The sequence below is a fragment of the Lentinus tigrinus genome (genome assembly GCF_003813185.1).
Source record: "Lentinus tigrinus ALCF2SS1-7 unplaced genomic scaffold L226scaffold_80, whole genome shotgun sequence".
Classification (NCBI taxonomy): domain Eukaryota; kingdom Fungi; phylum Basidiomycota; class Agaricomycetes; order Polyporales; family Polyporaceae; genus Lentinus; species Lentinus tigrinus.
The window spans coordinates 24,802-45,688 of record NW_027137989.1 but is presented as its reverse complement, the minus strand read 5'-3'; the positions used below and the strand labels follow the sequence as shown (position 1 = coordinate 45,688).

The window sequence follows — 20,887 nt, the reverse complement described above, 5'->3', positions numbered from 1 at the left end:
CGATGCAAGACAACGAAGTCATCGTAGCCGATGTGGCCTTGGACCTGGAAAGTCTTGCGAAGGAGGCGCACGAGAGTCAGGAAGCCGGGGAGGACGCCATGGGTTCGGGCCCAGGTGAGTTGTGGAATGGCGAGCAGGAAGGGGATGACGATGCAAGCTCGGTGGCGAGTTGGGAGAGCCTGCACGATATCGCTCGCCGACAACAGCGTAAGGATCGCACGCCGGCTGAGCAGCGTGCCATGAACCGATCGAACGCTCGACGTCGCAAGTGTCGAGAACAGAAGCAGGCGCAATGGGAGAGCGGTGGATGCGAAGGCGCGCCTTCGATACCTGCCGCGCACGCACCGAAAGGGGCTGCGTTGAAGTACGCGGCCGAGGCAACGGTCATCGATACACAGTTTGACATGGACGGAGGAGGCGCGAAGTACGCCGGGGCGGGGTTTACGGGTAAACCACGACGGCCCGAAGAGGGTGACAAAGGGAGCGTGCCGTTCGAGCATGTCGCGTCGAAGATGCGCGTGATAGAGTGGGACGGAACGTGCGTCGAAGTCGGTCCAGAGAAATATGGGCTAATCAATATGTAACAGCACGAACCACTACATTGTCGACAGGAACGGGCGCATCCTGGCTGTGCTTGTAGCCAAGTCGAACGACGTCAACTATGCGAAGATATGCGAGAACGCCACGGACCACATGAACAAAGCGCGCATCTACTGCGGCATGGACGGACACGACGAGCATCGCCGAGGATCGTACAGCATACTGACCCGTGGGGTGTCGAGAGGCGGTGGACAACCGGCGAGTGCTTGCCTCACTTACCTGAAAAGGTGTCCAGCTAACCCACCAGGCAGCGTCCAATGAACATGAAGCCGAGCAACCGAAGGGAACGGAGAGCTCTCGCCCGGCTTACGCGATCGGCGGCCATAAGACGGATCGCCAACTCGCAGAGCAGTAAGTGTACGCACTCTTGCGGGACGTTCGCATGCTGAGAAGGGGCAGGCTTCCTCAGGACGTACGTGCCCGCGGTCTTCAGCGAGTACATGACCACACTGGACGCCGTCTGCGACGCGGACAAATCTCTGAGGCGCAACTTCCCCAACAACGCATTTGCTGGCGTGACCTTCAATCTCGGACCTCGGACGGTCACATATCCGCACCTCGATCAGGCCAACCTCGCTACGGGCATGTGCTGTGTGACGGCCTTGGGGGACTTCGACTACCGCCGAGGTGGCCACCTCATACTCTGGGACCTCGGTCTGGTGATCCAGGTGCCCCCCGGTGCAACGTACCTGATCCCCTCGGCCATCCTCGTGCACTCGAACGTGGACATCGGCGAGAAGGAGACCCGTATGTCCATCACTCAGTACTCTGCCGGACATCTCTTTAGCTGGGTTCGGGGAGGGATGACGTCGCTGTCGAACGTCAAACAAAGCGGAGGCTCGGTGGAATCAGGAGAGATCCGATGGAAACGTGGCATGGATCTGCTGCGTCAGTGGACCGCTCCCGTGGGACGTCGGTAGACGAAGGGTCTGGACGCGGCCACATTGCTGGTATACGGACCTTGCAATAGATGTACCAGTTCAGCACCCTGTGTGTGCTTACACCAACCCTACGCATGCTTGACAACATTGTACCGATCGCTGATCACCTTCTGCCCGAGCAGGACGATGAGATGAACACAATGCCCAAGAGGCCGGAATGGCTTTGGCGCGCAAACGCGCCCACGTGATCGCGTTCCTCGCTACCGCAGCATCGTAACTTCGATCTTAGGGACGTCGTGGGGCGACAGACAGGCGGAATACAGTCGGCTAATAGCCAACTTCGATTTTAGGACGCCGCTGTAGCACGGACAGGCGGAATGCGTGCGGTCAATGTCACTCAACGGTGGAACGAGAGTATGGAAGCCTCTGCACTACATCATTGGCGTGATCGCTAATCGCCGTGTGTACCGCAGCACTGCTGGCGGCTATAAGTGCACTGTCGTCGGCTGCCGCTGAGCCCACATCTCTCCAACACACGATCATCATGGTCGCAGCCTCCCGCATCGTCGCCCCCGACACCATCGACCAGAAGATGTATCACCCCTCGCTGGCGGACGCCGTTCGGGCGGTACTCGACAAGGGAATCAAGCTGAAGCCTTTTCCCGCCATGGTCGTCATCGACCAGTTGGACGATGTGGAACAATGGCTCATCGACAACGCGCAAGTCAAAGCCAAGCCGTGCGACTCCTGCAAGGAGGAGGGAGTCTTGTGCATCCTGCACAACGGTTCGTCGTACCGTTGTTTGCGCTGCCTGTTGGCAGATGGCCCGGCTTGCTCACACCAAGAGGGTGCGTCACTGCTCCACATGTGTATGCACGACTACTGACGTATATTTACAGAAATGCAGGATCTAGGCCATCCTCCGACGGTGCGCACTTTGCCCTACAAGACGGCGAAGAAGCTCGGTTTGACCCCGGTTCCGCAAGGGTACAAATGGGCGAGCAAGAGAGACCAACCGAAAGACCTGCTTCGGCGCCTCGAAAAGCGATACGCCGCCCGCGCGGAGGTGGAGGGCACCGGTGAGGGCTCGGGCGACAACACTGAGAACGAGGTGGACGAGCTTGCTGACGACGACGACAATGAACCCCCACCGGCCACCCAGCCCAAGCGCAAGGGGAAGGCGCGCGCTGAGCCCCGCACCCGCACGAGCGTTTCGAACGCGGACATCCTGCGGGCGATTGAAGAAATGAACGACAACGTGAAGGAGCTTCTCGCTGAGCTCAAGCGGAAGCGCGACGCGAACGATGGGCAGTCCGAGGACTCCGGGCAGTCCCCGGAGCCGGCAGAGGGCTCTTCCAAGCGTACGTCCTGATCACACCTTTGGTGGGGCATGTACTAACGTCGGTTGACTAGGTGGCCGCACTGAACCGGAGGAGGATGACGAGAAGACGGCTTGAGGGAGTGGCTACGACGGACAGACCGGCGGACGATGGCTTGCGGTACGTGGACATGCATGAGCTCATGCCGAGACCACTAACTCACCATTAACCCAGCTTGCTATGATTGCTCGACCGAACGATTCGAATCCCTAGTACCTGTTTGCGTATTGATCAAAGTATTCGTGCATGCGAGGATTGATGGTCGTATATCAGCCCTGTGTACACCTTCGTTAGTCAATGGCGAATCTGGCGTTCGTCGCGAGTAGGTATGTAGGAGAGGACCGCAAACGAATTCGATACATTACGTAGAAGGCAATAACTCGCAAAGGGCCTTTTAGCGTGTACAATGCGCGCGTCAGGCTGAAAAGGGGTACGTATCGCAGTCCTATTGGGTAATGTGTGTGCCCGGTGCTGACCTGATGAGGTCATGCGTCTGCCATCCCGCAGGAAAACGACGACGACTCGACGAACACCACCGTGGTCTCGTTGGAACCACGTGCCGGCGGTCAATATCAACGTGAGTTCGAAGCCGTCCGCGACCACTGAGAGATTGCTCGTGCCTGACATGAGCACGCCTGCGACCGTGCGTAGCGGCACCACGTCACTTTGCCGGGCTGCCTTCCGTCTCGTGTATGAGCCTTCGGCTGTATGCCCGGGTCACTTGAGCAAGGTGCGATGGTGACGCGATATTGAGCAGGTCGCACAGTAGATTGCGACGGCGAGCGCGTAGGGATCGGGACAGGGCAGATGGGGACAAGATCGAATTGATATCGCAGGTATAGAAGTACATGACTATTCGAGGCAACAAGAAAGCACGCATGACCGCTCAGAGACGGTCAGCAAAGAACTGGAAGCCGACACCCCATTTGGCCACAATCTGCCGGCCAATGCTAGAGATCGCAGGTGAGTGAGGAAGTGTGGCGGCGAATGAAGAAGACGACTGACTAGGACTGAGTGGTCTTGGTGACGTCGCCGTTCGAAGGCTGATGGAGAATGAAGGTGAGCCATCGCAGCCTGGAGGGGGTATAAACACTTACCGCACGAAAAGTGACAGCCGGCTTGGAAAGCTCGGGAGGGGGCAGGATGCGGGTCATCCTACCCTTGCCGAGCTGGACCTGGCAGCCAGTGGCGGCCAGGGTCTGCAAGATGGGTAAGTACAATGGATAAGAGTGAAGGAACGAGCTTACCGAGTTCAAGTCAGTGAACTTGATGATACCGGCGCCGCTACCGGCCTTGCTGAAGATGCGGGCGAGAATGAGGAGCTTTCCTTGGAAAGTCTGCAATGAAAGTGAGTAAGTCGACGCGGTAACGTGACGTCATAGACGCGCACTAAGTACATGGCTCACTGGAGCGCCCTGGGACGTGTCTAGAGGCCAGAAACGCCCCCAGAACACGCCGATGACGCGTCTGTACATGTCCTGAGACTGTGAGGACAGGCAGAGGACGCGTCAGACGCGTCTCTACACCGCGTTTGCCTGGCAACACAGTGCAGACGCGGTGTAGAGACGTGAAAACCCAGAAAAGACGCCCCTGGAGCGCAAATCTGGCCTGTATGGCCTGGAAACACGTCCGGAACGCGTAGAGCATGTCCTACATGGAGATAGGACGCGTTCTACGCGCTCCTGAGCCGTGTCTACCTGCCAGGTGAGGCAGGAGTCGCGTCACAGGGCCAAGAACAGCAGAGGGACGCGTCTGTCTTGCTCAGGACGCGTCCCTGAGGGCAGAATGACGTCCTAAATCATGCCCTGGGTGCTCCTGAGGCTCAGGAAAACACATAGGGCCGATGAAGGACGGCAGGGGGGGGGAGAGAGGGCAGGGGAGGGCAGAACAGGCATGTGACTCACCATCTGAACCTTATTTTGAGCAGGGATGACAACAACAAGGGAATCTATGGAATCCCAAGGGCCTCAGCATGGTTGTGGATGCTGAATCCCACCAACAGACTCTCTGAGAGAGTAGGAATGGGGGTAGGGGCAAGGGAGGAGGGGAGGGAGACAACAGGAGGTGAAAACTTACCAGTTGTGACACTGAGGATCTCCAAGAGCGCTCTTCTGGACACACAGAAGGGACTGAGGGCCTGAGAGGTTGCAGAGAGAGTGGAGAGACAAGTTCCAGAGAGACTGAAGGCACTGAGGGGGTTGAGATGGAGGGAGGGAGGGGGAGAAGAGGGTTGGCAGCTGCCAGCAAGGCTGCAGGGTGACGCTTACACAGCGCGACGTCACAGATGGATTCCAGGAGAGCTGTATGGTGAGTCCTATGTCTGCACAACGTGAGATGCATACAACTGAGTGACTTGATGGTAGGGACGCCGCTGTGCACTGAGCAGTAGAGATGATGTTCAGTCATTATATTGCGCTAAGTCGCCAGCTATCGCAGAAATTACAGAAAATTCGTTCGGACGATCTACGACGAATGGGAGGGACGTAAAACGAAACGGCAAGGTAAGTGTGAGCAACTAGGATGGCGGAGGGTAGTGGAAGAGATAGCCGACGCGCGTCAATGGCGTAGAATTGTGTACAAGGCCCGGGACGGGGACATCGTGCGCGCGTGCGCTCGTGCGCGTGGTTCGACGCGAGATGCGGCCTAAAAGCTACATGTACGTGTAGTCAGAGGACGGGGCAGCGCACCTGAGGCACCGGACGGAATGGACAGAGAGCGGGGTAGCGGGGTAGGTCAGATCGGGGCGTGCGAGATTGACTTTGCAAGATCGATCACAGCGGTGCAGGACGTGGTCGAGATCGTCATGATGCGACGAAAGTCGCCGAGCGGGAGGACCTTGAAGCTTGAAGACCGGCGAGCGGAATGACATCGGGATGCCCGGGGGCGGAACGAGATCGGAAATCCCGGGTACGGAGTGGAAGCGAGCTCGCGTCCGTTCTGCAGCGAGTAGTCGACCATGAGCCCGCGCGGGACGTTGAACGCAGGTGTTGCATCGTGCAGGGTGTTGCATCGTTGAGGACATCGAGCAGGCCGGGGCGTCCGCGTGAAGAGAAGTCTGCAGGGAGCGGGACGACCGGGAGAGAACATAGGCCGGAGGCGCGGGCCAAGATTGCGGCCGAATTCCGACGTGCCCTGACGTGCGCGCATCCGTGCTCCTGCGCGAGCGCCTACGGTCCTCGACGCAGCTCCAGAGGTGGCATGCGTCCACCTACGACGTATCGTATACGGGGTGTATAGACATGCAGATTGCACGAATGTGTGCGTACGAACGACGCGAACACACCCTGAAATTTGTGGGCGAAACGGAAGCGCCCGTCGTGCAAAGTGGCGGAATTTCTGGGCGCCTGTGCCAATGCATTGTCTCGCGGCTGCTGCGGCTGGCCAATGCAATGGCTGCTGTAGCTACTACATGGAAGATGGTGGATCGTACAGCACCCTCATGCCTTCTGAACGCCGCGCGGTGCTGAGAGAGAGACAGAACGCATGGCACACGCTCTCCTGGAGATCTCTGCAAGATATTTCAGCCTCGCAGGACTCCAGCGGCACGTCCCGGTACAGACTCTATGACGGAGTTTTCGCTCTGGAGGAAAACCGCAGGACGCTGCATTTCTGGCAGCACCCATCGCACATCCGGCGCATCGAAGAGAAGAAGTGGACCCTCGACGATGTAGGAGTGGAGATTACCGAGTTCGGCTTGGACCCGGCGCAAGACCTTCTCGTGGTAGTTGAGGAGGTCGAAGGCCCGCGAGGGTGCGTTCGTGCTCTCTACCTATACGTAGTGTATGCGTTGTCGGTGATAACCTCATTCTGACCAGCTCACTACATAGTACGTTGTGTCGCGTGCATCTGAGGTCCTTGACCACCAGTAGTGCGCATGCAATGGCTGCATCGGCGGTGCTCGTGCTCACACCTGGTGTCGAATACTACGAATGTTCGATACAGATCTCCAACGATCCCCTGGCGCTGCTCTGGACCTGCAGGGGTGTCATGGAGGAGCGCTTCGAAGGCGAGTTGGCGGTCTGGAACTGGAAGACCGGTGCTCTGATTATGGTAAGCGTTGTCGGGGGCTTCCGAGTCTATGAGGAGGGCATCCATACTGACCCGAGTCACCCAGGACGTCAGTGATAGTAGCATATACTCGTTTGTGTTCTTGAACACCCACTACATCTTGCTCCTTTCATATTACCATTGCATGTACACCCAATTGGACAACTCCACCATTGGCCCCTACATGGTAGTCATTGAGCTTGACAAAACCCCTCTCGGACGCAGCAACGACTTAACAAAGCTCGAATACCTCTGCGCATTCCACTACCCCAGCTTATATTTTGACGACACCTCCTTTTTCGACGTGACGTTGGGTGCCTATCCTGGCCCTGGTCTGTCTCCTCCTCCTTCTGTGGCCGTGCCCTTCTCGGTCTCGCGCGACGACCGCCTGCTGGTGGTGACGATGCAGGTCGAGTACAGCGCACCTGAAATAGCCATCCTTCTCTCATTCATCCCTTCCTCGACGCTCCTCTCTCTTATCAAAACGATACCTCCAGGCGAGAGACATCGCAGATTCGCATGGGAGGACTGGGGCCCCGCCGGATCCCGACTCCAAACCACCACGTGGAGACCCTCCTTCGACTCGGATCGCACGGCGTGCTATGGGAACTCGTTCGCGCGCCAGGTCCAGACACGGCCCCATCCGTCCCCGCTCTCGATCGAGCTCTACGACTTCAACCAGCTCGCGTGCCGCCGTATGCTCGGGGAGGGCATCGTCCCCGGTGCAGGGACATCGGATGGGGACGGGATCGAGCTTGTGATGGAGCCCTCGGTGCTCACGGGTCCTGAGAAGGATATATTCCGAGAGGAAGTCACGACGTTTTGTCCGTACCTCCGGAGACAGGTGGTGTTGGACGACCAGAAGGACACGCTCGACGCGTTGCTGCTCGGAGAAGACTAGCTCATTCTGGTATCTAGCGTGAGTGATCTACTTCGACCTGCATAACCATTCGGCATGGACTGAAGTGAACCAACGCAGGAGACGGTTAACTCGAAGCCGACCTATCGGGTCCTGACTTTTTGACTGCGTAAAGAACACAACATCTGAGTTGATTCGATGTGTCCTGGTAACCTCCTGTAATCGAGCGTGGGCCGAAACAGCAATCACAAGTCGTCGCGTTGACAATGAGAGCGAGATTATGTTGTAACATACAAGTAGCCAGACATTCCGCCATCCAAGAAAACATATCCAGAGCCAAACAAGCAACCGAGAAGAACACAACACGCTACAGAAAGCACAACGAATCCCATTACCCGTGGGAGCTGATCATGCCACCTTCCATGCCCAGCACGGCCCTGCGAACATCAGCGGTCAGTAACAAATCTGGGACGGGTCGCAGTATACTCACCTAGAGGATCCATACGCTCGTGCTGAGCTCCGGTCCACAACCCCAGTATGCCCATAGCGGACGCCACGCCCCCAACCTGGACGCCTTCCGACACCCACTCGTCCTCGTCGCCGCCCTCAATCGTCGAGTACTGCTAGGCCAAGGCCAACGCGATCAGTGTGTCACCTACAGGAGGGATAGATAGTCACTCGCACCGCACTTACCAGATTCCAGCGGACGCTCCCGTCGGCGACGATCGACACCGTGCCGTGCATCTTTCTCGGCCTCCCGGATACTGCGCCCCGCACCGTCTCTCCGATAACGTGGATGGTTGGGAGGTGTTCGTAGCCCGGGACGGTGCATGGGGAGTAGGACTGGATGCGGAGGCGCATGGCGATGATGCGGACGGCTTCGGAGAGGTGCGGGTCTTCGAATTCGCCAGAGAGCTGGTGTGCCCTTCGGTTAGTATTCTCGTTTGGAGATATTGAATCGTAGTAGAGTATACTTGCGTTGTGCACTGAAAGGACAAGAGGTCAGCGACTTCAGCAATCGAATGAGATAAAGTCATCGGTGACTCACGTATGAGATCTCTGTAGTCCATCCAGCAAACGCAACGCCTGCGCACAAAACGTCAGTAACGTACAGACAACAGACGACTGCACTTACTGCCAGATACCCGTCACTCCAGCCCAGTCCCAACCCTCGCACTCGTCCGACGCTGTCGCTCTCTCCTTCCCCTTGCCTTTGCTCGAACTCTCCTCTGGTGGATCCGGAACCTTATACGCGGAAGCATCCCACGGCGCGCTACCCGGCCTCAACCCGTCCAGCGACAACAAACCCCGGAGGTCCTGAAGGTTCTGCACGGACTGGCGTAGGTTAGCCTCAACGACCACCCTGACCGCGGCGAGGTACGCCCAGTCAGTGCGAAGCTCTGATGACGTAGGCGGCCCCGTCGGTATGTCGGCCTCTGCCTCCCGGGCGTCGGGGAGACCTCGGTCATCTTCGCTGTCGGTGCTGCTGGCGTCGCCCTCCGCGTCCTCGTCCTCGTCAACATCCATGATATCATTCTCACCAGCATCACCGTGCTCGCTTTCGTCTTCATGCTCATCATCATGCTCCTGGTCGTGGTCGTGATCGTGGTTGTGGTCATTACCGTGAGGATGCGCCGCGGCAGCATGGATCATCGCGAGTATAGGCTGCAGAAGCTCCTCGTCCTCCACGACCCTTTGATCACGGCGGCGGCCCTCCTTCGGGCTCTCAACAGGGAGGAACGGGCCCCAATGGCGGTCGCGCGACAGGTAGCGCATGTTGTAGACGCGCTGGCGGGCGAGCCGTCGCGCTCGCCTGAGCTGGTTCTCCGCAGACATGTACTGACGATCTCCCGTGTGGGATCCGGGGACAGACACGACGTCTGCAAGTGGCTGTGGGATGGGCATGAACCCGGTGTACGCGATGAGTTGGCCGGCTGCTTGCATCTGACGGAACTCTGCGGGGTCCAAGAGTTGGTCGAACACTCTGCCTACCCACTTCTCGCCGGAGAAGTCTGCGGTCACTTCAGGAGGGTAGCCCTTGGCGAGAACGGACTCGACCCACGCGGTGTTCCGAGCGCGCGTGGCTTGTCCAAAGGTGCGGCCACCGACGTCGGATGGACTAATGGCCACGATGCTACTGGAGCCACCCATGGCCTGCGGGAGGGGTGGGAAGATGGGATACTGGTCATATGTCGGACTTGGGGGGCTCGGAGCGCCAACGCCTCCTCCGAGGAACGATAGGACGATGGTGGGAGGGCAGGGGAGGGCTGAGTCGATTACGGAGAGCAGGGCATCGAACGCACGGATGTTCCGGTGGGTCACTTCCTCATCTGTGTGCCACACCGCTGACAGTCGGTATGTGGGATCCGTCTGATGACGGATGTACTCCGCGGCCCAAGCCCGCTCTTGATACTCGTGCGCCCACTCGAAGTCGTCCTGCGGATGGTTATGGGAGGACGCGCAGTCTCCCCATCCTGGTCCTCCTCCGGACGCGCGCGGGTCGTCGAATGTCGTGAGGTAGATCTGGCGCCAGAGGTGCTGGTCCGGACTGTTGTAGACAAGGGAGTAGTTGGCTTTGCATGTCCGTGCGAAGGCTGCGATGGCCTGAGGGAATCCACCTAACGCGGCGATGATGAGTATGTGCTCGATGACTTCTGCTGGGAGGGAATGGAAGGATGGCATGGCCGCGAGGAGATGAATGCTCTCGCACCGAGACTCCTGGCTGACCGGGATGTGTGTAAGAAGGCTGAAGTTGAGAACAAGATGTGCGTGAGAGTCAATTGAACGTCGCGGTTCACTGTTTCAGTCAGCTTCCCGGGCGTAAGCTCGCGTCTAATCCACCGAGACCCCCGGCGGAGATAAGATTAGATCCTCTTGTTACGCGATCACGAGCTCGGGTAACGCGTCGCGTCGCGAAAGCGCGTCGAGAGGGAATACTGGACCACTGGTCGAGGCGTGAACGTGAACACTCGTATTTTGTGGATGTCAGTTTTGTGCGTAAGTGGAAGAAGAGTCAAGATGCATTGGCGCGAGATGGGCATACTTATATAGGGCCTCGGCACACGGAACTCAAAGCAACGCAGGTCCACTGAATTCTTATTCCACTGCCAGCGCTGTGAAGTAAGGTATCCAACATAGACGATATACGGTACAATCGAGCTCAGATCTCATCCCAGGGCTTTATGCCTTGGCACAGCATCTCGTCGAAGTCATCTTTCGAAAACCCGCAATACATGAACCGGTCCTCCATCTCCGAGAAGTCGTCGTAGTCGTAGTCGTCTCGGTAACGATAGCGCGAGGACCCAGCAGTGCCAGAACGGCCTTGATGCCTACGTCCGGCAGAAGACCGAGCACCCCCTGTTGAGGACGACTTGTATGACTTTCCAGCCCGGAAGTCCTTCTTGATGCGAGTTTCCCGAGAAATAGGACGCGGCGGGTCGGGCAGAGGCTCCTGTTGCGCCTCGCGGTAGTGTTCATCTGCCAAGTCGACAGGCGCCGCCCACAGGTCCTGTCGCCACGAACGTGGTTTCAGAGCCTCCGCAGCAATGCTCTCTGAGACGTCGATGGGAAATTGTCTAGCAGCCTCGTCGAATGCCTTGCGCAGCCGCTCGAGCCTTTCCGTGTTCGTCCACCAGCCACTCGGCGGCAGGTAGGTCGCCTCGTGCGTGTATACGCAGATCCCCTCGGTGTAATGACATTGGCCTACGAGCCAATATAAACAAACATTACGCCCGCTGTTCCATCTTTGCATAAGATATGGCAAGCCGTAAGGGGCATTCGGACTCACAGATCATCGCGGACGCTTCTGGCGTCCGGCGCATGCATGAAGGAGCAACGATGGCTGTGAAGGCATCCGCCGTGGTTGTAGAACTTGCAGGGGACGCCGCTGCCCGTGTGTATAGAGTCTTCCGAGTCTGAGTCCTCATCAACTTCGACGATGTCCTCATGAATTAGGAGGCGATCCATAGGCCAATAAACTTCTTCCAAGTCTTCATCGAGCTTCAATGAGCGCACAGATTCGATTTCCTGGCGAACAGACTCGTGCAAGGGATTGAGGAAGAGCACTCGTTGAAGATCTGAAAAGGTTACGCAATGAGGAGTGAGCATTACGCAACATCGCGCCCTTGATACGGGTGCTCACCAGCTTCGGCTGCAGAAAAGCGGCGCATCTCTTTGCGAGCGATACCTCTTCGATACAAAGATTCGACCTGGTCCGGATCATGCAGCAATGCCCGTGAAGCAGTGCTCTCCAGGATGTCCCACCTTAATCAAAACTTCAGTCAGAGTTCGGGAGACGAATAATGAGCAGTACTCACCTCTGTAATTTGAGGAGTGCTGCGGAGAGGTCGTCGAGGTACGCAGACTTGGGCCCAGCGAGCAAAGCAGCATTGCGGTACTTGTTCGCAGCCTCACCCCACTTCTCCGACGCATACAGCTCGTCTCCCTGCTCCAATCAGACGTCGGTGTTAGCATGTATTTGAACCCAAATACAGAATCAGAACACGCACCTCGTATTTCATCTGTAGCGCCATAGCAGCTTTCATCTGCCTATTCATATCGCGTGAGCTTCTGCGCGCGACGACCTCCGCTTCTCGAGGGCGCGCACCAGGCACTGCCGACGCGGCACTTGCTCTCCTCGCCGGCACGCCTGTGCCAGATTTGAGTGGTGCACCGGCACCCGGACGCAGGCACATCGCCATGAGGAGCTTGATGGTGCCCTCCTCTCCACCTATGTCCCCAACGAACCCAACGAACCCATGGCCGACCGGGGCGAACGCGGCGGGAGTCTCGTACGTGAGCTGGCCTTGCAGCCCGGTCTCGACGCGCCGCACGCTGAACGGCTCAAGGTAGAGCGCGTCAGCGAGCTCTACCTTGCTGATGGAGCGGGCGCGCATGCTGTACGCGGGCAAGGTGTGCTGCGGGTTCGTGCTGATGGACCTGACAGTGGGGTTGAGCGTGAACGTGTGCTGGTAGAAGCGACTACTGCGCCACGGTACACCCCAAGCGTGCTGAAACGCAGCGTCGAGATCGACAGGGCGGGTAAAGCAGCCGACGAGCCCGGCGTAGATGACCGTGCCGCCCGCCCATGCGTAGTCGACGAGCTGGAAGAGGATGTCGCGGTATGCTGGGTTAGTGGTGAATGCGTCGGCGACAATAATGGCTTGGGGAGGCGCTGTGCTAGAGAGGTAGCGGCGTGCTTGGGCTAACGTTGTTGCTTCGCATACTTCGAGTCGGGTGGCTAGGGTGGATATGTGGGGGCCGTAGATTGCGCTAAACAGTTGGTACCGTTCGAGGCACAAGATCACTACGCGTGGTTTTGTGAGCATGTTAAGCTGCAATGCAAAAATCTGAGCTCTTCTCAATTCGGATACATGAGTCTCTATCTCCACGCGAAGACTCACCTATGCCCACTACAGCACTACTGCCAGTGCCAGCGATTCGCGAGCGCAGAGGATCGATGCTGGTGAACGCAGACCAATTAGCTGGAGTTCCTGAGTGGTTCGTTTATAAACAAGTCATCTACTCTGCAGTCTTTGTGACTTTCAGACCAACCACGATTGAGGAGCCGGAGACAAAGAGAATGAGAGGCAGTTGAAGACGATGGTGAGATATGCAGACGCCCAGAGAGACCACACGCAATCCACGTGATCGCGTAACGAGGAACGCGCGCGATGGTTCCGAGTTCGCGTTCCGATAACACAGAACAGAGTCGGTACATATGTATGTAGTAATTGATTATCAGAGAGAGCATGGAAGAGAGCACATATGGTAGCAATTGATTAGAATGAGTATATCGTACATATTAGTGTCCCTATCCCTCAGCATTCCTTCATTCTTCCACCAATCCGAGACATCGCCAGCCAAATACTTCAGGACAAGACGACCATGAATCACAAGTTGCCGAACGAGATCGACCCTGGAATCTCATCCCATGGCTTCATGCCCTGCAAGAGCATCTCTTCATAGTCCGACCGCGTATGGCCGCAATACAACATCAGCTCTTCGATCTCATTGTACCACCCGTCGGAGTCGTCGCCATCGTCGTAGTAGTCGTAGGCACCGAGTGCGGCATGTCCCCACCGCGGCTGGGCATGGCCGTGTGTAGCACCAGATCCAGGACCACCGCGAGCACGATTTTGAGCTCGGTTTGGGCGAGAAGAGCCTTGCCCTCGGCGCGACGAAGAGGCTTGCGTCGAACGACCTGCCCGAGCGTTACGCGAGGGGCGCGATCCCGATGCAGTCGCAGAAGTCGACGCGCTAGGCTGAACCAGAGCTTTCGCCTTCTCCTCCGCGGAGGGGTGCACCCATATATCGTAACGCCAAGGAAGTGGCTTCAAGGCCTCCGGAAGGATGCTCTCGGAGACATCCATGCGATCTTCGCAAGCGAAGTCGTCGAACTTTTCACGCAAGTGTTCGAGCCTGATCTTGTTCGTCCACCAGCCACGCGCAGGGAGGTAGATCTTCTCGTGCGCGTACACGCACCTATCACCGAAGCGACACTCGCCGACCAGCCAAGAGACGCAAACGTTCCTCCCGCTTTGATGTGCCCGTTAGCGTCTTCAAGAGCGTGCCAAGGAGAGAGGAGACTCACAGATCGTCTCGCACACTCTTCGAGTCCGGGGCATGCTTGAAGCGACACCGATTACCGTGCCGACAACCATTGTGATTGTAGAACTTGCACGGAGTGCCGTTGCCAATGTGCATGTCCTCGGTGTCTGATTCGACCTCGACTTCAAGAGGCTCACCGGCCATGTAATCGTACTCGTCATGGTTGAGCTCATCGATCTCGTCCTCCACGTTGATACGACTTTCGACTTCTATGAATTCTTTCGATGCGGCCTCGTTCTGCTCATCTATATCCAGCAGGATGGAGAGATCTGGGACTCGGTAAATTAGTTCAAGTTGGCCAGGTTGCGTGCGCTCTTATCTGGCCACGCACCTGATACAGCGCCCAGGTACCTGTTCAGGGCCTTCCTTGCAAGAGCTCGACGATACAATGACTTGATATGCTTGGGGTCATGTCGGAGGGCTCTCGAAGCAGCGCTCTCGGCGGCTTCCCATCTACCACGTTCCTTAACTCGTCAGTGAAGCTCCTCCATAAGTAAGCGACGACTTACTCCTCCAACTTCAGCAGTGCGGCAGCAAGGTTTGATACATAGATCGGCTGCGGCCCAGCAATCAACGCCGCCTCTCGGTACCTCTCAGCCGCCTTGGCCCAGCTCTCCTGCTTGAAGAACTCATTTCCCTAGCAAGTCCAAAGCGATGAGAGATCAACACAATCATCATAGCTGCGTGCGCTTACCTCCTCCTTGAGTTTGTCTGCCTTCGCGACCTTCGCCTGCTTCACCTTGTCACGGGCCGCAGCGCGTGCCCGCACCTCCGCCTCCCGCGGGCGGTCGACTGCTGGGACAGACGACGACGTGCTGGGGCCGCCCTGCGCCGGCAAGGGGATTTCTTCTTCATCGCGCGTTGTTGTATCGATTCTCCCTCCAGGCCCGAACGTCACGTTGTCCGTGACCTTGCGCGTGCCCATATCTCCGGGACGGATGCGGACGCCACACATCTCGAGAGTGAGTCGTATGGAGCCTTGCTCCCCGTTGACATCGCCTATGTACCCGAGGAAGCCTTTGCCCACCGGAGCAAACGCGGCAGGAGTCTGCGTCGCTTGTTTGGGTGTGATCTTGGTCGGGGCATAGACGAGTGACTCGAGGTGCGAGTCCGATGTGGCATAGTACACCGCGCACTCGGCCGGGACATCTTTGAGATGAAGCGCCTTCATGCTGAACGACGGAACGAGCGCGGCGGACGACAGCGGCGAAGGGACGCCTGCAGGGTTGAGGGCGAATGTCGTCCGGTAGTAGTCTCCAGAGCTCCACGACAACTTCCACCGCTGGAAGAACTCGCGTGATTTCATCTGGGGGAAAAAAGTACTGAAGTTGACACCAAATATGAGAGTGCCTCCATTGTTGGTGTAATCGACGAGCTTCTGGAGTAAGGCCGAGTACGATACCTCCGTGATCGCAGCATCCGTCACCACGACCGCATCGGGGGGAGAAGAATCCAAGAGGGCTGCGTTAGCATCGACAGCATCGCAGGCTTCTGCAATGTATGCATTCCGCATGAGACCACGATAGAGTTGCGAGTAGGTTTCATCGATCCAGTCATGTTTGTGTATTGAAAGAAGCAGGACCTTCCGTCGCACAGGAAGGTTATCCGATGGAGCGAGAGGAGCCGTGTCTGCAGCTGTGTTTGAGATGCTGGAGACTGTCTGTACCAATGAAGCTAAACAATCATCAATCGCAGGACTACATCATACCAATACATACCAGCGGGGGCGTACTAGTCCTTGATGTAATGAGCGCACGTGCGCCTGCGCGTAGACACATCGCCAGGAGGAGCCTGATCGTTCCCCCCTCCTGATTGACGTCCCCAATGTATCCGAAGTACCCCTGTCCCACAGGAGCAAACGCAGCTGGGGTTTCGTACACAGCACGGCCGTGGGGGCCAGTCTCGACGTGGCGAACGTTGGCAGGCTCAAGGTAAATGGCGTGCTGCAGCTCGACGTTGGCAAGGAAGAGGGCCGTCATGCTGTAATTTTGCGGAACAAAGTTGTGGTTGATTCCCCTGACGGATGTGTTGAGGCTGAATGTCTCCCGATGGTGAGGACCAGTGCGCCATGGCAGCTCCCACAACTGCTCAAGGCCGACATTGAGAGCAGAAGGAGTGGAGACTGAGCTGCTGAGAAGTCCGGCGTAGATGACCGTTCCACCACTGCGTGCATAATCAACGAGCCGGACGAGGACATCTCGATATGAGGGGATGGTGACGAAGGAGTCGGCGACAATAACAGCATGCGGCCTGACCGTGCTGGTCACATATCGACGTACTTGCTCGGAGGTAAAGGCTTCGCGCAGTTCTATCTTCTCTTTTAGAACCTTGAACTTGTGGGCGCACACACTGAGGAAGAGGTCGGACTCGGTTGGAGCAAGGACGACGACAAGTGGCTTCGGTGGCATGATTTCTGCGTGACTTTAGCAAATGTTCATACTCAAATTGTCAATCTCAGTTATTGCATACCTTCAGCTACCCAGATCCGACCCTGCTTCCTCAATTTGCTGTTTGGTCGTGACTGTGGTCGAGGTGGCAAGAACAGGTACTTAGACGCCTGTAGTGAACGCGGATGTGATGGAGATGCACGTGACCGCGTGGTCCATCCAGCTGCTGGAAGTTTCAAGTTCGAGAGTACTGACTGACATGGGGAGACAGAGAGAGCTAGATCGTTGGGAAAATGTATTAGAACGAGTATATAGTCCATAGTATGTCATTCCTTCAGTTCTTCCTCCTCTCTCCGATCGACCATGGCATTGCCCGCTGGATAATTCGTGATACTTCAAGACGACGTACATCCCATGCCTCACAAGTCGCCGAACGGAATCGACCCCGGAAGCACGTCCCACGGCTTGATGCCCTGGCAGATCAGCTCTTCAAACTCAGCCCGTGTATGACCGAAATATTGACCCCGCTCTTCCATCTCGTCGTCGGTGTCTTCCCACTCCTCCTCCTCCTCCTCGTTCTCGTAATCGTAGTCGTCGTCGGAATTGTTTCCCCACTGTGCCGGGTCAACCCCGCATGCAGCACTAATGCCGGCGTCACCGAGAGGCCAGTGTGTTGAGGCTCGGTTCGCGCGAGAAGAGCCCTGACCTGCGCGCGATGACGATGTCTGTGCCGAAGAACCCGCTTGGATGTTGCGCGAGGATCGAGATCCGGATGCAGGTTGGAGGGCCTTCGCTTTCTCCCCAGCGGAAGGATGCACCCAGAGATCGTAACGCCAAGGAAGAGGTTTAATGGCCTCCGCGAGAATACTCTCGGGGACATCCATGGCGTCCAATGCAACGGCCTCGTCGAAGGCCTCACGCGCCCAACGGAGCCGCTTCTCGCTGGTCCACCATCCGTGCTCAGGAAGGTAGGTCTTGTCGTGTGCATAGAGACACAGACCTCCGTGGTAACACTCGCCCACCAGCCAAGAGAGACAAACGTTCCTCTCCCTGCGCAGGTCCTGTCAACACACGCTGTTGATTTTGCCAGGAAAGCGGACACTCACAGTTCATCGCGCACGCTTCTCAAGTCAGGTGCATGCATGAAGCGGCAGGTGTCACCCTTGCGACAGCCGCCATGGTTGTAGAACTTGCATGGGACGAAGTTGCCTGTATGCTCGTCGGTGTCCGAGTAGTCGATCTCGAGAGCTTCCCGGAGGGCGTCCTCGTCACTCACGTCAATTTCTTCATCCGGATTGGGTCGTCGAGCTTGGAGTTTATTGAGCTCGGCGCGTGCGGGCTCGTTGGTTTTGTCGATAGAGAGTAGATGGTACAGGTCTGCGACGGCAGCGTGAGAAGCTGACATCTGGAAGGGCAGCGTTATACCCACCTGATTCAGCGATCAGGTACTGCCCACGTTCCTTCCGTGCAAGGGCTCGACGAAATAGAGACTTGATATGGTTGGGATCATACAGAAGAGCTCTGGAGGCAGCGCTGTCGGCGGCATCCCACCTATGAATTCCCAGTCAACGACAAGCAATGGCCGGATGAGAATACCATTCTTACTCTTTCAACTTCAACAACGCCGCAGCGAGGTTCGACACATAAACGGGTTGTGGTCCGGCGAGCAATGCTGCCTCTCGGTACTTTTGAGCCGCCTGTGCCCACTTCTCTTGCTTGAAGAACTCGTTACCCTGGAAGCGCAAATGTTGGTCACCACGTGAGATGCCCATTGCGTGCTAGGACTCACCTCCTCCTTCAGCCTGTCTGCCTTCACGATGTTCTCTTTCCGCACCTTCTCACAGGCGGCAGCGCGCGCGCGCACCTCCGCCTCACGCGGGCGTGGCGGCCGATCAGTCGACGTATTTTGAGAAGGTTGTGCTGGCAACGGAACTTCTTCTTCAATCCGTGTATCAGGCGTGATCTCCCCTGAGGGCCCTATTGAAACGCTTTGCGAGAACTTGCGCGGACCCATGTCGCCAGGACGAATGTGCACGCCGCACATCTCAAGGATCAGCCGGGTGGAACCCTGCTCTCCGTTGACGTCGCCGACGTATCCAAGGAAACCACGCCCGACCGGTGCGAAGACTGCAGGAGTCTCGGTCGCCTCTTCCGGACTGATCTCATCTGGGGCGAACACGTGCGACTCGATATGAGAGTCCGGAGTGGCGTAGTAAACACCGGATTCCGAAGAGACGTTTTTCAGATGCAGCGCTTTCATACTGAACGATGGAACGAGCGCGCTTTCGGAGAGGGGGCGGGGTACTCCTGCGGGGTTGAGCGCAAAGGTCGTTCGGAAGTAACTACCCGCGTCCCATGGCAGTCCCCATCGCTGGAAGAACTCGCGTGCCTTGAGTGGAGGGAGGAAACTGCTGAATGACATGGCAAAGATGAGAGTACCTCCGTTCTTCGTGTACTCGACGAGCTTCTGCAGGATGTTCATATGGATTTGCGATTTCTCCGTAATCGCGGCGTTCGAGACTATGACCGCGTCCGGCAGCGAAGGTTCCGACAGCGCAGAAACAGCATCAGCGGGATTGCAAACCTCGGAGAGATATGCGTTCCGCGCGAGGGCTCGGTAGAGCTGGGAGTAGACCTCATCGTGCCAGTCGTATTTTTGGAGAGACAAGAGCAACACCTTGCGTCGAGGATTATTGAGAGGAACAGCTGAAGGTATGGCGGCTGCAGCCGAGTTCATGACGCTGGAGATATCCTGCGCAAATGTGCATAAGAACTTTCTCAAGGGAGAGCTCGTTGTGGCTGATGACATACCGTCGGAGGCGCACCAGTCCCCAGAGTGGCAGGCGGGCGTGCATCGCGTCGCAAACACATTGCCAGGAGAAGCTTGGTCGTACCCGGTTCCCCATTGACGTCGCCGATGTAACCCAAGAAACCTCGTCCAACAGGAGCGAACGCAGCAGGCGTCTCGTACACATCACGGCCGTGTGGTCCGGCCTCGACGCGACGGATATCGGCAGGTTCGAGGTAGACAGCATGTTGGCGCTCAACGTTCGCGAGGAAGAGGGCCTTCATGCTATACTTCTTTGACACATGATTGGTGTTGATACCTCTGACAGCGTTGAAGTCGACCGTCTCGCGATGGTAAGGGCCGGTTCGCCACGGGAGCTTCCATGCGTGCTCGAAGTTATCACTCAAGGAAGAGGGAGTCGAGAGACTACTGAGAAGACCGGCATATATGACAGTTCCGCCGATGCGTGCATAGTCGACCAGTCGGATGAGGACGTCGCGGTATGACGGAGTTGTGATGAACGCGTCGGCGACAATGAATGCTTGGGGCCTCACTGTGCTGTTGAGGTAGCGTCGCACTTGCTCCGGAGTGTTCGCTGTGCGAATTTCAAGCTTCTCTTCAAGAGCATCGAGTTGCTCGGCATAGACACTGAGAAAGAGGTCGAACTGCTCTGGACAAAGGATGACGACTAGTGGCTTCGACGGCATGGTACCTGTAGCATATAATGTACGTAGGTGAGCTTTGGTGAAGTTAGGATTATTTCAGAGTCGTACCTCTTACTGTCCACACTAACCTCAGGCTGCGATCAGGCTGCGATTGTGGTGGCGGTGGTCAAGGCTGGTGGTGGTGAAAGAAGAAGTTAGGCGCCGCACATGACGCGGGTTGGAACGGAGGGCCACGTGATCGCGTGGTTCAGACTGCTCGCGCCTCATGGAGTCCTCTATCAGAGGAACCTTCAAGGTGAGTTGAACACCACGTCAGACTCAGAAATCGCTCGCTTCAATGAACTTGCATGTGCATGATACCCATACCATTGGCGCGTCCTACAATATTCGGAGTCCGCCTTTCCAATGGCCGCCCTGCTCGATCCCGACGGCCGCCTCGCCGCCGCCCAGGAGTAGACTGCGTCTCCCGATGCACGCTGGGATCTTGAGAGCCTGCGTCCCCGCGGGATGAGATGGATAGGATAAGTCCAATCTAGCGGGGACTAGTGGCGCACCCGTACTCTACATTGTACGATAATAGCTTGACCCATCGATGGCGTCTAGAGGAAGGACAAACGATGAGCTCGTGCTCGATGGGGGCGCATGCATGTACAGTGATCACACCTGTTTTAC

At 57.1% G+C, this 20,887-nt stretch overlaps 8 protein-coding genes across 8 annotated transcripts; 3 read left to right on the top strand and 5 right to left on the bottom strand.

The window, feature by feature from the left end:
- Window positions 1-1,040: 1,040 nt before the first annotated feature.
- Window positions 1,041-1,520, top strand: L226DRAFT_548703 (uncharacterized protein; the record flags this gene model as incomplete). The annotated part of the gene is made up of 1 exon (XM_067682622.1): window positions 1,041-1,520. The coding sequence occupies one exon, from the start codon at window positions 1,041-1,043 to the stop codon at window positions 1,518-1,520; it is 480 nt and encodes a 159-aa protein (XP_067528547.1).
- Window positions 1,521-2,025: 505 nt separating this feature from the next.
- L226DRAFT_527534 (uncharacterized protein) lies at window positions 2,026-2,938 on the top strand (the record flags this gene model as incomplete). The annotated part of the gene is made up of 3 exons (XM_067679129.1): window positions 2,026-2,266; window positions 2,381-2,842; window positions 2,895-2,938. 3 exons carry the CDS (start codon window positions 2,026-2,028, stop codon window positions 2,936-2,938), a joined length of 747 nt encoding a protein of 248 aa, XP_067528546.1.
- An 808-nt stretch (window positions 2,939-3,746) lies between these two features.
- On the bottom strand, window positions 3,747-4,259 carry L226DRAFT_576805 (uncharacterized protein; the record flags this gene model as incomplete). The annotated part of the gene is made up of 5 exons (XM_067685448.1): window positions 3,747-3,810; window positions 3,866-3,903; window positions 3,958-4,059; window positions 4,108-4,197; window positions 4,251-4,259. 5 exons carry the CDS (start codon window positions 4,257-4,259, stop codon window positions 3,747-3,749), a joined length of 303 nt encoding a protein of 100 aa, XP_067528545.1.
- A 2,040-nt stretch (window positions 4,260-6,299) lies between these two features.
- Window positions 6,300-7,808, top strand: L226DRAFT_576804 (uncharacterized protein; the record flags this gene model as incomplete). Its single annotated transcript, XM_067685447.1, has 3 exons — window positions 6,300-6,610; window positions 6,688-6,910; window positions 6,975-7,808. 3 exons carry the CDS (start codon window positions 6,300-6,302, stop codon window positions 7,806-7,808), a joined length of 1,368 nt encoding a protein of 455 aa, XP_067528544.1.
- A 121-nt stretch (window positions 7,809-7,929) lies between these two features.
- Window positions 7,930-10,538, bottom strand: L226DRAFT_541096 (uncharacterized protein). Its single transcript, XM_067682004.1, has 6 exons — window positions 8,902-10,538; window positions 8,815-8,852; window positions 8,745-8,752; window positions 8,460-8,681; window positions 8,257-8,386; window positions 7,930-8,203 (listed from the first exon to the last, which is right to left on the bottom strand). The coding sequence occupies exons 1-6, from the start codon at window positions 10,446-10,448 to the stop codon at window positions 8,175-8,177; spliced, it is 1,974 nt and encodes a 657-aa protein (XP_067528543.1). The 5' UTR covers window positions 10,449-10,538; the 3' UTR covers window positions 7,930-8,174.
- A 309-nt stretch (window positions 10,539-10,847) lies between these two features.
- On the bottom strand, window positions 10,848-13,323 carry L226DRAFT_617797 (uncharacterized protein). The gene is made up of 6 exons (XM_067687089.1): window positions 13,169-13,323; window positions 12,275-13,121; window positions 12,083-12,210; window positions 11,908-12,029; window positions 11,554-11,842; window positions 10,848-11,500 (listed from the first exon to the last, which is right to left on the bottom strand). Exons 2-6 carry the CDS (start codon window positions 13,091-13,093, stop codon window positions 10,927-10,929), a joined length of 1,932 nt encoding a protein of 643 aa, XP_067528542.1. The 5' UTR covers window positions 13,094-13,121; window positions 13,169-13,323; the 3' UTR covers window positions 10,848-10,926.
- Window positions 13,324-13,526: 203 nt separating this feature from the next.
- Window positions 13,527-16,901, bottom strand: L226DRAFT_496202 (uncharacterized protein). Its single transcript, XM_067677548.1, has 7 exons — window positions 16,845-16,901; window positions 16,094-16,788; window positions 15,070-16,035; window positions 14,885-15,012; window positions 14,707-14,828; window positions 14,359-14,644; window positions 13,527-14,303 (listed from the first exon to the last, which is right to left on the bottom strand). The coding sequence occupies exons 2-7, from the start codon at window positions 16,781-16,783 to the stop codon at window positions 13,658-13,660; spliced, it is 2,838 nt and encodes a 945-aa protein (XP_067528541.1). The 5' UTR covers window positions 16,784-16,788; window positions 16,845-16,901; the 3' UTR covers window positions 13,527-13,657.
- Window positions 16,902-16,987: 86 nt separating this feature from the next.
- Window positions 16,988-20,391, bottom strand: L226DRAFT_617795 (uncharacterized protein). The gene is made up of 7 exons (XM_067687088.1): window positions 20,324-20,391; window positions 19,574-20,262; window positions 18,552-19,514; window positions 18,368-18,495; window positions 18,192-18,313; window positions 17,869-18,139; window positions 16,988-17,812 (listed from the first exon to the last, which is right to left on the bottom strand). The coding sequence occupies exons 2-7, from the start codon at window positions 20,255-20,257 to the stop codon at window positions 17,182-17,184; spliced, it is 2,799 nt and encodes a 932-aa protein (XP_067528540.1). The 5' UTR covers window positions 20,258-20,262; window positions 20,324-20,391; the 3' UTR covers window positions 16,988-17,181.
- Between the last annotated feature and the right edge of the window lie 496 nt (window positions 20,392-20,887).